This window comes from Pleurodeles waltl, chromosome 8 (assembly GCF_031143425.1).
Source record: "Pleurodeles waltl isolate 20211129_DDA chromosome 8, aPleWal1.hap1.20221129, whole genome shotgun sequence".
NCBI classification, from domain to species: Eukaryota; Metazoa; Chordata; class Amphibia; order Caudata; family Salamandridae; genus Pleurodeles; species Pleurodeles waltl.
The window spans coordinates 1,540,962,309-1,540,976,278 of record NC_090447.1 but is presented as its reverse complement, the minus strand read 5'-3'; the positions used below and the strand labels follow the sequence as shown (position 1 = coordinate 1,540,976,278).

Genomic DNA, 13,970 nt, shown 5'->3' with positions numbered 1-13,970 from the left:
TGACCGCTCCCCTGGGAGAGCTACACTGACTGACCGCTCGGCTGGCAGCTGCATGTGGGCCTTGCACGCACGTGAGCGGCTCGTAGCGAGTGGATGGAAAGCCACAAGACCATTTGGACTCATTCCTCTGCAAGAAGCCGGCTGTAGGAGGCTGGACTGGCTTGTAGTGAGTACCAAGGGGTACTTGCACCTTGCACCAGGCCCAGTTATCCCTTATTAGTGTATAGGGTGTCTAGCAGCATAGGCTGATAGATAATGGTAGCTTAGCAGAGCAGCTTAGGCTGAACTAGGAGACGAGTGAAGCTCCTACAGTACCACTTAGTGTCATATGCACAATATCATAAGAAAACACAATACACAGTTATACTAAAAATAAAGGTACTTTATTTTTATCACAATATGCCAAAGTATCTCAGAGTGTACCCTCAGTGAGAGGATAGGAAATATACACAATATATATATACACAATACCAAAAATATGCAGTATAGTCTTAGAAAACAGTGCAAACAATGTATAGTTACAATAGGATGCAATGGGGACACATAGGGATAGGGGCAACACAAACCATATACTCCAAAAGTGGAATGCGAACCACAAATGGACCCCAAACCTATGTGACCTTGTAGGGGGTCGCTGGGACTATTAGAAAATAGTGAGGGTTAGAAAAATAGCCCACCCCAAGACCCTGAAAAGTGAGTGCAAAGTGCACTAAAGTTCCCCCAAGGACAAAGAAGTCGTGATAGAGGAATACTGCAGGAAAGACACAAACCAGCAATGCAACAACGATGGATTTCCAGTCGAGGGTACCTGTGGAACAAGGGGACCAAGTCCAAAAGTCACAAGCAAGTCGGAGATGGGCATATGCCCAGGAAATGCCAGCTGTGGATGCAAAGAAGCTTCTCCTGGACAGAAGAAGCTGAGGTTTCTGCAGGAACGACAAGGGCTAGAAACTTCTTTTTTGGAGGACAAATCCCTCACGCCGTGGAGAGTCGTGCAGAAGTGTTTTCCCGCCAAAAGAACACCAACAAGCCTTGCTAGCTGCAAATTGTGCGGTTAGCGTTTTTGGGGGCTGCTGTGGCCCAGGAAGGACCAGGATGTCGCAAATTGCGCCAGGAGGTAGAAGGGACATCGAGCAAGACAAGGAGCCCTCTCAGCAGCAGGTAGCACCCGGACAAGTGCCAGAAACAGGCACTACAAGGATGCGTGAAACGGTGCTCACCCGAAGTTACACAAAGGAGTCCCACGTCGCCGGAGACCAACTTAGAAAGTCGTGCAATGCAGGTTAGAGTGCCGTGGACCCAGGCTTGGCTGTGCACGAAGGATTTCTGCCGGAAGTGCACAGGGGCCGGAGTAGCTGCAGAAGTCGCGGTTCCCAGCAATGCAGTCTGGCGTGGGGAGGCAAGGACTTACCTCCACCAAACTTGGACTGAAGAGTCACTGGACTGTGGGAGTCACTTGGACAGAGTTGCTGGATTCGAGGGACCTCGCTCGTCGTGCTGAGAGGAGACCCAAGGGACCGGTAATGCAGCTTTTTGGTGCCTGCGGTTGCCGGGGGAAGATTCCGACGACCCACGGGAGATTTCTTCGGAGCTTCTAGTGCAGAGAGGAGGCAGACTACACCCACAGCATGCACCACCAGGAAAACAGTCGAGAAGGCGACAGGATCAGCGTTACAGAGTTGCAGTAGTCGTCTTTGCTACTATGTTGCAGTTTTGCAGGCTTCCAGCGCGGTCAGCAGTCGATTCCTTGGCAGAAGGTGAAGAGAGAGATGCAGAGGAACTCGGATGAGCTCTTGCATTCGTTATCTAAAGTTTCCCCAGAGACAGAGACCCTAAATAGCCAGAAAAGAGGGTTTGGCTACCTAGGAGAGAGGATAGGCTAGCAACACCTGAAGGAGCCTATCAGAAGGAGTCTCTGACGTCACCTGGTGGCACTGGCCACTCAGAGCAGTCCAGTGTGCCAGCAGCACCTCTGTTTCCAAGATGGCAGAGGTCTGGAGCACACTGGAGGAGCTCTGGACACCTCCCAGGGGAGGTGCAGGTCAGGGGAGTGGTCACTCCCCTTTCCTTTGTCCAGTTTTGCGCCAGAGCAGGGCTAAGGGGTCCCCTGAACCGGTGTAGACTGGCTTATGCAGAATTGGGCACCTCTGTGCCCAACAAAGCATTTCCAGAGGCTGGGGGAGGCTACTCCTCCCCTGCCTTCACACCATTTTCCAAAGGGAGAGGGTGTCACACCCTCTCTCAGAGAAAGTTCATTGTTCTGCCATTCTGGGCCAGGCCTGGCTGGACCCCAGGAGGGCAGATGCCTGTCTGAGGGGTTGGCAGCAGCAGCTGCAGTGAAACCCCAGGAAGGGCAGTTTGGCAGTACCAGGGTCTGTGCTACAGACCACTGGGATCATGGGATTGTGCCAACTATGCCAGGATGGCATAGAGGGGGCAATTCCATGATCATAGACATGTTACATGGCCATATTCGGAGTTACCATTGTGAAGCTACATATAGGTAGTGACCTATATGTAGTGCACGCGTGTAATGGTGTCCCCGCACTCACAAAGTTCAGGGAATTGGCTCTGAACAATGTGGGGGCACCTTGGCTAGTGCCAGGGTGCCCTCACACTAAGTAACTTTGCACCTAACCTTTACCAGGTAAAGGTTAGACATATAGGTGACTTATAAGTTACTTAAGTGCAGTGTAAAATGGCTGTGAAATAACGTGGACGTTATTTCACTCAGGCTGCAGTGGCAGGCCTGTGTAAGAATTGTCAGAGCTCCCTATGGGTGGCAAAAGAAATGCTGCAGCCCATAGGGATCTCCTGGAACCCCAATACCCTGGGTACCTCAGTACCATATACTAGGGAATTATAAGGGTGTTCCAGTAAGCCAATGTAAATTGGTAAAATTGGTCACTAGCCTGTTAGTGACAATTTGAAAGAAATGAGAGAGCATAACCACTGAGGTTCTGGTTAGCAGAGCCTCAGTGAGACAGTTAGGCACCACACAGGGAACATATACATATAGGCCACAAACTTATGAGCACTGGGGCCCTGACTAGCAGGGTCCCAGTGACAAATAACAAACATACTGAAAACATAGGGTTTTCACTATGAGCACTGGGCCCTGGCTAGCAGGATCCCAGTGAGACAGTGAAAACACCCTGACATACACTCACAAACAGGCCAAAAGTGGGGGTAACAAGGCTAGAAAGAGGCGACTTCCTCACACCGGCCGCTCAGCTGAAGCAGTTGTTCCAGCGGCTGAGAGATCCACATTGTCGAACCATCACCTGGGAGACGAGCACACCTCTGTCCTGCTTAAGTAAAACCTTCAGTTAATCAGCTCTTCAGTGAGCAGCTGCGCTGGGGCACTCAGGTTCCGCCTTTGTCATCTTTGTCAGGTACTTCTTGGGCGTCCAGATACGGACACCAACTCCTGATCAGGTGACCCTTAGAGAAGAGCTCCCCAGCTGTGAGGCTGATGGGCTTATAACCTTCATCTATCTCCCTCCTGGATTATACATGCTCATTTATTTAGGTGATTGTTTCAAATATAAATGCACAGTTATTACTAAGGCTAAGGTGCTTGATTTATTTCAACGTGATAATGCAGCTTGCCTGAATATATTCATGTTTATTTTTGCACAGTTTCAATTCCTTTTCTATTGTTTATAAATTATGATCAAGACTTCGTAGAAACTGGCAGCCTGATTTCTCAGCTAATGTCTTTACACACTAAGTAATGTTTCACAGAATATAAGTAGGCAAAAAGTTAGATGAGTTTATTATTGTTTATTTTGAAAATGTTCAAAAGTTTTCAGACAGAATATATAAATTGCCACTAACCATTATTAGGTAGAAAGGAACTCTGATCCACAAATTTCAGACCGAGCGTCCTGGCCAAATACCATGGAAAGGGCCCATTGAGTCCTTCAAGAAGTTCCTGGACCTGATTTAGAACTCAGCGGATGAGTTACTCGTCACAGCGGGCACGGATAGCCCCTCTACCAAAATCTAAATCCCATAAGATACAATGGGATTTCGATTTCGGCAGATGGGATATCCATCACTGCTGTGGCGGAGACCCCCGTCCGCTGAGTTCTAAATCAGGCCCTAAGTGCCCGTTTGAGGACAACATAGCAGCTGAGATGCAGAGACAAGGACAGCAGCTGCTGTCTCTTTACCCAACACTGCTTCTATTGTTCAGAAAAGGTATGCGGGTGCGGAGCGTCTACGAGACTCGACTATGCCCACTAAAATGCACTCACAGTGTTACAATATTCTCTACTGTTTAGCATTTTTACAAATATCATTGACACTATCTTGTTTATTCCTATAATAGTTGCTACTCATATCAAGTACACTAGGACAAGATTTTAATGTTAATAAACCCTCAAAAATATATTTCTAGCTTTCTAGTGTTCATGAGTGTGTCTATTCATGAAGACTGAGGGTTCTGGTTTCCTGTAAGGTCTCACTGGTTGTTACTTAGAACACATCTCACTCAAGTAATGATCAATGGATTGCACGGGATTGCAGTTCATCTGGTTCTCTGTCTTATGTTGACACTTTGACTGAGTCTTTAGCGTCAGAGGGTCTAGAAAATTAATTATCAGATCATATTCTGTTCAGAAATCTAGAAAATGTATCCATGGTTACTAAGCAGTCAGCTGAGAGACCCCTTGAAGGACACGACTGAGAAGGAACACTCTTGTCAGAGATCCTGCAGCAAACAGAACTGTTTGAGCACTCAGCTGGGGGATGTATAGCGAATGACCACTCAGCCTGAAGACAGATAGATACCGCTGAGTGAGCGATAGGGAGTGATCACTCATTTGGAGGACTCGCAGTGATCAGTAACTCAGCTCAGTAGCCAGTAATGGTTGCAATTTCAGTGTGAAACCCTAGGTGATCAGCTACTCAAACAAGAGATCTCTTGGGACCAAACACTCAGCCATGAGAGTTGTAGGGAACAACCTCTCTGCTTGGAGACTCACAGGTAGAGGCCACTTATTAAGAGGGTCAAAGATCCCTCCAAGTACCTGTGACTAGAGATATTTCAAGGCCACAAAGAAAGTTGGTAGACCCAGTGGGGGTCACAACAAAGCTGAAAGACATGCAGAGAGCAACCACTGAACTTGGAGGCTGGTGAAGCTCCACCCTAAACTCCCAGAGACTCACCACTTGACTGGCAGACCTGTTAAAATCAACCAATCAGCTAGGAAATGAGTTAGGCTCATCGCTGGGCTGAGAAGATTGCAGGGGCTTCCAAACCAGAGGATAGACCAACAAGAAGCAACTAATCAACTACACGGCTCTTGGTGCGTTCCGCCCAGTCTTTTTGGAGACCTGCAGAGCCCGGCCGTCCTCTGGGAAACTGGTTCCAAGTCACCACTAAGGTGACCTGCTGGGTGTGAGCATTGTTAACAAAAATAATATTAATGTGTCCTAATGATTTACAAAAATATTGCTGCCTTGGACATTGAGGCTTCCATTAATAACTCGAATGAGGAACTCTGTCAGGCTAGGTTTTGGTTACAAGATTCTGGTGCCAAAACTTTCTACATGTGGCACGGCTGACAGATCAGAATAATATAACAAGGAGAGGCCCAGCCAGTTATTAAATGGTCATATTTCTTAAGAGCTCATCTAGTTATACAGAAAGCTCTAGAGACATGGGTCCATATAGGAAACGGTTTTTGTTTGGATGATGTAATCCTGAGCAGCACAACAGACAAACAGGCAATGTGTTTCGCTCTTTCATTAAGAGCTTCCTCAGGGCTGGAACTTGTTATCAGATGCTTAATTATATTAACAGCCTTCTGTGTATCCTACAAAGAGCACATCAGCTGTTAGTGGTCCAACAAGGATCAACATATGTGTATGAGACGCTTGAGTACCTGCCCTTGTTCAACGCGTTCCTTTTGTCTGTTGTGATCAGAACCAGCCATGGTCTCTGCTCCCAAGAGCTGAATTTACACAGGTCCCACCACTGGTGATTTACACTTTCCTTTGGAAAGTATTTTGAGTGAGTAGTGATTTCTGCAACGTATCCGAGCACCCACCAGCGTTGGTCAGATTTTAAAATGTGTCTTGTAGTGACCCAGTACCGGACAGCACCGGGCCATTTAAAGCCTTGGCCTGTGGCCAACACCGGCTTCCTCATGTGTCTGCTTTCCTGACATCCACCCTTAGAGTTCTTGCAGGTACTCAGTACCGGCCCATTTAAAGCGCTGGCCTAATGCCACCTCGGACTTCCTCACCTGCCTGCTTTCGTGATGATCATCTCCGTGCCGATGTCGTGGAAGCGCTTCCAGAGGTCCGCGCACTGCAGCTCCACCTGGATCTCCTCCATGGTTGAGGGCGAGGGCGGCGTGGGGTCAGGGGCCACCTGCGACGTGAGGTCGGAGTGCGAGTCATAGGAGCAGGATGTCCTCTCTGCCAGCGCCTCCGTGTCTGAGCCGGGGCTCTGCTCAGAATCTGGAAGAGAGAAGCAAGGAGTGGGTAAGGCTGCAGGAGGGTCTGGGACACAGGCAGATGGAGATAGGTCCATGGGTCTATGAGCCTGAGCAGATGCGAGCCCCTTGAGCACGCAGGTGAGACCCGCCTGACTCTGTCCCTCACTCTAAGGTGACATTGTAATTGTATTTATACAGCGCTTACTACCCCTGACGAGGCATTGGAACTCTTTTCATTGAGTAGCACGCTACTCTGCATCCCAAATGGGATCAGTGGTGGATTAGTGAAGGGAAATGTGAGTTAATGTGAGTGGTGGACATGTGGGTCTGTTAGTTGGATTGAATAGAATAATGGAGGGAGAGAGGAGGGAAGAATCCAGAAGTGTTAATTGGGAGATCAAAGTAGTAGGATGAGGTTTGGGATGAGTATAAGGAGAGATGAGCTTGTAGAAAGGGATTAGAGACATCCGAAATGATAAACTGATTGACTGACAGACTGATCACATCTGTACAGGCAGGCGCCTCTAGGCACTCTAAAGCAGAAGGCATCACACACATCATGCAAAGTAGAGAGGGTGATACAGGACGCTCCCAGTGAATGTGGAAGCCTCCCTGCCAATCAGATGGACCCACCAGCGGCTCTCTTTTTTGCAAATAAAATACATTTCTGTTGGTGGATTGATGGATGACTCAGAGCACCTCTGGGGCAGAAAGGGCTCAGTGTATTAAAAAAAACTGGGAAAAAAACAGGACTTTGATCCTGAGTCCAATGGGGGCGGGGTCTGCGACCTTGGGGGTGGGATCAAAGGCGTGGCTAAACAAACAAAATAAGAAATGAACAAGAGGGCCCTTGAACGTAATATAGGGAGGGGGCGGATGCACAGGGGATTACATCAAATATAAGAACGATAACCGCCTGCCCTATACATTTACAGTTTGCACACGTCAAGACTTCAGTACTTTTCAATTTGTATGTGTTGAGCCAAATCTTCCATATAAGTACACACAATACACTGCATTTCTTTTTTATTTATCTTTTCAAACCACATTACCTCCATATTCAAAATATTTTTCCTTTTGCTTATGTTTAAAAGAGCAAAATAGTCTGCAAACTGTTTTGTTGGTCTTTCACCTTCAAGTAAGTGCCTATAAAGTGCACACCTTAAATGAAGCATAAGGGCATAGTGAACTACTCAGCGAGAGGTGCACTATCTGTGGGAAACCTCTGTCGGTGGATGCACACGTTGCAGCTATCTGTGGGAGTCCACTGAGGGGCGCCGAACTGGACCCTGGGTGCTGCAATGGGGACTAGTGATGTGTGTTTTTAGTGATACGAGTCCCGGCCTGTGACAGAAACCACCTTGGATGTCTGCCTCAACATTTTAAAACTGCATTGTACGCAGTACAGGATAGGCTGGTGCACAAAACAATTTGGTTTAAGATAAAAAGTGCTTTCAAAGTATAGATGTGAGTAATGTACAGACTGGGCCTAGTGCAGACATTTGCCCATGCTGCCCATTAAAAGCCCACACTCCACAGCTCCTCAGGTCACCTTACAAAACTTCCCAAAAGGATCACTCTCCAAGTGACCCCATCAATCAAAGCCAATACCGGCCTCCAAGCAGCCTTCACACTCGCAGAGTAAGCAGTTGTGCCCACTCATGTGTCCCAGGCAGCAGAACCCTGGTGAGAAGGCGTGTTCCTGCCTCAGCTGTCCCCTCCCCTAGCTTCTCAGTCCAGGAGACTCCCTGCCCTCCACCTCAGCTGAGGCATCTCAGGTGTTGGCACTCACTGTCCCAGGACGGTTGTCTTTTCACTTAAAGTAAGGGACCCCACCCACTTCGATCTGCACCAAACTCTCCTGCTGATGGAGACCCACAGATTCAGGGCAGGGGGGACGGGGTACAGTTTGTCGTGTGCCGGACATGTCTCACCGGACTAGATGGTTGGTGGTGGGTTGAGGGGGGCAGGGTTGATAGCATGTGGCGACCTCGGTCTGCAACGTCCTATGAAACCTTGGGCGCTGACTGTCAAGTCATTATCCCCCCCGCACCCCACCTGGGTGGAGACCTGGCTGCCTGGTGGTGCAGAGCGAGATAAAGCTGTATGTATGTATGTATGTATGTATGTATACACGTATGTACGTGTACGGTACCTCTATAGCGTGAACCTAGCCAAAAGGCTGTGGTAAATAAACCAAGACACTGGTGGTTTGTAGGTCTTACCTACAGCTTTAGCTGTCTGTTGTCAAAGACCTATTGTTTGTAATGCATTCAAACATTTACATAGAGTATTTACATAGAGTATTCTTTTTTGTCCCGCCTCTGGAGCATAGCTTCCTTACTGTGTTCTGATTGGATGAATTATGACCTTCCTCCGCTTGTATTCAGGGAACTACTTTTTTCTTTCCCTTGCAGCGGTCCGTGGGAGAGCATGTGCTTTCTTGCTCTCTCCCTCGTGCGCTGCTTCCGCTTTCAAATCCCTACGACTCTCCACCTTCTTGTTGCTATCTCCCCCCCCCAGATAATGCACTGCTTCCCACCCCTCCCCCTCCAGTTATTTTCTTAGTCTTCAAACACTTCTCTGCTCCTCGATTGATCTTTCCTCACTTCTCCTGCCAATTAGCCACCACCCTCCCAGCGGGTCCATCATGGCTCCCCCGGCTCTCCCCATCACATTCTTTTTATATCTTCTTTTTTAGCACTGAGCAGGTGCAATTTGCAAATTAGCACCTCCTTTACATTGTCATACACTTGAACACATACTTTTTACATTTAAAACTTCAAGATTGGCATCCACCATATTGGAATGGTAAATAAAAAAACATGGCCTCTGCCTCATGACGAGTGCACACAAATGCATGATTATGGATGCACATTTACACATCATGGCCAGACCTGGGTGACATTCACACTCTAATCCTCGTTCATTGACACTCTCGCCATCACACACCAACTCTCTCACTGGCACTCATTCTCAAACTCAGGATCACTCACCCAGACTCTCGTAAGCACTCATTCACTCTGACCATCGTTCATTGACACTCTCCTCATCACGCGCCCACACACTCATAATCACTTGCTCTCTCAAGCACTCGTTCTGCACGCATGATCACTCAATCAGACACTCACAATCACTCATTCACATGGTATTAATTGTTCATTGACACTCTCACCAGACTCTCATGATGAGTCATTCTCAGACTCATAGTCACCCACAATTACTCACCCAGACTCTTGGAGTCACTCATTGACTGTACCCATAGTTCATTGGCACTGTCCTCATCACCCAACCACACTCTAATAATGACTTGCTCTCACAAGCACTTATTCTGCTGCATGGTCATTTACTCAGACACTCACAATCACTCATTCACACCCTAGCAATTATTCATTGCCACTCTCAGTGCACACACTTTCATCGGCACTCATTCTCAGATTTGTAATCACTCACTCAGAATCGCACTCATTCACACTTGAACCATAATTTACTGACCCTTTCACCATCACACACCAACACCTGCGTCATCTCACACTGTCCCCATCACTCATTCTGTACTCATGATCACTCACTTAGACACTCACAGTCACTCATTCCCATGCTATTCATTGACACTCTCCCCCTCACACGCTCACCATCTCACAGTGTCCCCATCACTCATTCTGTACTCATGATCACTCACTTAGACACTCACAGTCACTCATTCCCATGCTATTCATTGACACTCTCCCCCTCACACGCTCACCATCTCACAGTGTCCCCATCACTCATTCTGTAATCATGATCACGCACTTAGACACTCACAGTCACTTATTTAGCCTCCCATCATTCGCTCCCGGACTCGTGATCACTCATGATCGCCCACCCACACGCTCAGAATCATTCCTTCACACTAGCCATCACTCATTCTCACACTCATCACCATTCACCACTTTCGTTTTCCTCTTTTTTTAATAAACATTTTATTCAAATTTATTGTAATAGGAGGTCAAACATTAGAAATATAATTGAAGATGTTCACCTACAAACACCAGAATCTATTGAGATGCTGTGAAGAGTGTGACATCCTTGAGGTGTGGGGCAGAGGGGGAGGATTACACAAAAACATGTCCTTCCTTCTGCAGGCGTCACTGATCTGATGAAGACCTCTGTCTTACCTACAACCTCCCCAAAGCTTGTTGAATCTGGTGGTGTTGGCATTTCCTGCAGTCACACATCACTCCTCGCATGGTCTCTTGCAACTTCTCGAATGCACTTTCTGACCACTCATTGGCACTTTTACCATCCCTCCCTTTACTCCTGTATGAGTGGCCCTAAACCAAGACCTGGGTATTAAAACGCATCGCCTTCCCTTCCCTGGTGACGTCACAGCCTCGACTATGGGACATGTTTACAAGAAGTGGCCTATCCGTGCTGATGCACCAGTTTTCTTGAGTCGCCCTGTCCCGCCTAATGACACCATGGGTGCGCCATATTTACAATACGGCGCACTGTGACGCACGTTAGGTCAATAGTAGCGAAATGTTTGATGCAATTGTGGCGCTTTGCTGCACTAGCGTTAAAAATGTTGGCGCTGGGGCAGCAAAGTGCAAGGAGGCCCATTGATCAAAAATGGGTGCGCCATTTTAACGCCTGCTTTGCGCCGGCGTTAAAAATTACAGCAAAAATTGCGCTGTGAAATCTTGTTGATTTCACTGCGCCTTTTTGCGGGCCTCCTAACGCCAGAACGCCCTTGCACACATTATGCCTGACGCAGACATAATGTGGCGCAAGGGGTCGGAACATGGCGCAACACATGCATTGCACCACTTTGTAAGTATGGCGCATTTAATTTCTCTGTGATTTTTTTTAATTTACATATTTTTTTTTTCAGCTCTCTCAGGACGTCACGTGGTACTGGTGCACCCCAAAGCAACAAGTGGGGTAGGTTTGTCCCCCCTCCCATGCCGAACCCCACAACACCTCGTTTCTAATAGTGTTCTTTCGCATCAAGCCCCTCTCATTCTTTAGCTCCTGTGAGAACCTTTGTGTCCCCCAAAGTATTTTTATTGGGTTAACCTGGATTTTAAGCCAGGACGAGTATCCTTATGCCGACAGCACCATCTGTTTATGTTAAATGTAATCTCTACCGGGTTAAAACACGGAGAAAACGCTCTTCCTTCCATGATAAATTCTTTATTTGATAGTTAGTGACAACGATGTAGAAACAGCTGAACCCAAACACTTCATTCAAGGAGCAGAATGCAATGGAGTGGATATATCCTAGAAGAAACTTTTCTTCCCTCGAAAGTTATCCTTGTGGCCTGAACTCCCTCAAGAAGCCGCCATTCAGGCCAAAATCACATTTGGGCGTTTTAGCTGATTTTTCTTTTTTTATTTTGCCTACTTGTGTTTTTTTAACGAATGTTTTCTCAACATTGGAATTATTCGAGTTGAAAAAGTTTTGCAGGAACTGTGAAACTTTACCACTAACTGTAGAAACTACACAAACTTCACTCAGCAGGCCTCCTGCCTGGTGTTTGTCTCTGAGGGTAGAGCTTATGCACAACTTTATCTTCCACCATCACTCATTTGTTCCTTCACTACTGCTCCCACCATCGCTCACCCACACTTTCACTGTCACTCATGTATTCCTTCACTTATGTTTTCACCATGGGGCACACTTACTTTCACCATCAGTCATTTACACCTTCTCTAACACTTTCACCATCAGTCATTTAACCTTCTATAACACTTTCACCATCAGTCACTTATACCTTCTATAACACTTTCACCATCAGTCACTTATACCTTCTATAACACTTTCACCATCAGTCACTTATACTTTGCTCACACTTTTAACATCACCTCTCCACCTTTTAAACCTCGCTCACTCACACGCTCACCATCAGTCATGTATACATTCTCTAACGGTTTCACCTTCACTCAACATCACTTTCACCGTCACTCACTTATACCTCCGCTAACACCTTCACATTCATTTACCCACTCGTTCACCATCACTCACTCATACCTTGACTAGTGCCTTCACCATCGCTCACCCACACTTTCACCATCACTCACTTCTACCTTCACTAACGCTTTCAGCTTCACTCACCCACTCGTTACACTTCCCTTCCAGCCGCAGACAGGAGGAGGCCCTTCCTCGTGCTCCAGGCAGTGTCTGCACAGTGGCAGCTGCACTCCCTCCTCTCACCCTGACAGGCCGGCTACCGCTTCTGGAGCGCTACAAACACACTTCCACTCACTCGCGGCGCTTAAACAAACACTCAATTTAAAACACATTTACTTCCCGAGCGCTCCTCGAAGCTGACAGCGCCCAGGATGTAACCCATGCCTCGGACCTGCTCCTCTCGCTGCCCAGCAGCCTGAGCGCCCTCCTCGGGCCCAGCAGCACCCCCTTGTGCGGGGGTCCCCATCAGAGCCCCTCTATCACCCACCGGGAAGTGTCTGCGGCTAGAAGCCTATGCGAGGTTACAGCGCATAATGTCTAATAGATCTGCTCACTGTGGGGTGAAGCCGGGCGCTTGGAGTCTGCACCTCTGACGCTGCCCTGCTGGACTTTCGGAGCCCCTCGCCTCTGCGCCTCGAAGGGGCCGGCGGCGCCCTGACTGCGAGTTTAGGCGCTATTCAGTGCACATTGCATAACCATACCACGGGTACGTTACGTATTGTATGGAAGAAATAGCACCTACCGCGACTTTGTGGGGTAAACACAGGGATTGTGGTATTTAATGCACCAAAATCCGCAGGGCACCTACGGTAAATACCGGTCACTTTCCCCTGTTGAAATCTTGGCAAGTTTAACCTGCCGAAATTTCACAACAGGTGAGGTATTATTCAAGGTATCGGACAGCTATCGGTGCGTTAAATACAGCCTAACTCGTAGTTCCGACTGGTGCGTAAACAGGGGTTTACGCCCGGGTGCGAAACGGGTTTACGCACCGGTCGGAATTCACCAGCCCACTTGTAATCAGGGCCCTTCTGTGTTACACGTTAAACAGTGTGGAATGGGGAATAACTTTACACACTGGCCTATTTAATGTCCACCACGGCGTGGGTGGAGTGTAGTTTGGTGAAGGACGGTGGTTTGCTGTCTCCAGGGCCTGGGGAGGAGCAGGTGGGGGAGAGGTCAGCCCCTCGCCTCAGCCTCTGTCACCTCAGCATTGCTGCCGTGGGGCAGTGGCAGTGGTCGTCAGATGGCAGTGTGGGGTCCCCTGGGTTGCTCCTTGGCCACTGGCCGCTTTAACCGTCCGGGTACTTGCTGCCCTTAGGATAGGGATGAAGATGAGGGAGGGGTCGGGCAGCTGGGACCAGAGCTCTTGGTGTCAGGTCCCACATGGTCTTTGTAAGGGTCCAGGGAAGGCTAGGCTTAAGGTAGGTTGGTTAATCACCCGTGAGGGTATCGTGGCACTGAGCAGCTGTGTGTGCCTCGCCCTGCCTAGGGTAGGTTGGTTAATCACCCGTGAGGGTATTCTCGCGCTGACCATTTGTGTGTGCCTCACCCTGCCTAGGGTA

General features: G+C 48.1%; 1 protein-coding gene across 1 annotated transcript in view; it reads right to left on the bottom strand.

Annotated features, from left to right (window-relative positions):
- The window catches only part of TBX15 (T-box transcription factor 15), a 221,249-nt gene that overhangs the window by 78,700 nt on the left and 128,579 nt on the right, over positions 1-13,970 (bottom strand). The window contains exon 2 of the mRNA XM_069203003.1: positions 6,258-6,474. Within this exon, the coding sequence (XP_069059104.1) occupies positions 6,258-6,474 (217 nt within the window). The remainder of the gene's footprint in view (positions 1-6,257; positions 6,475-13,970) is intronic.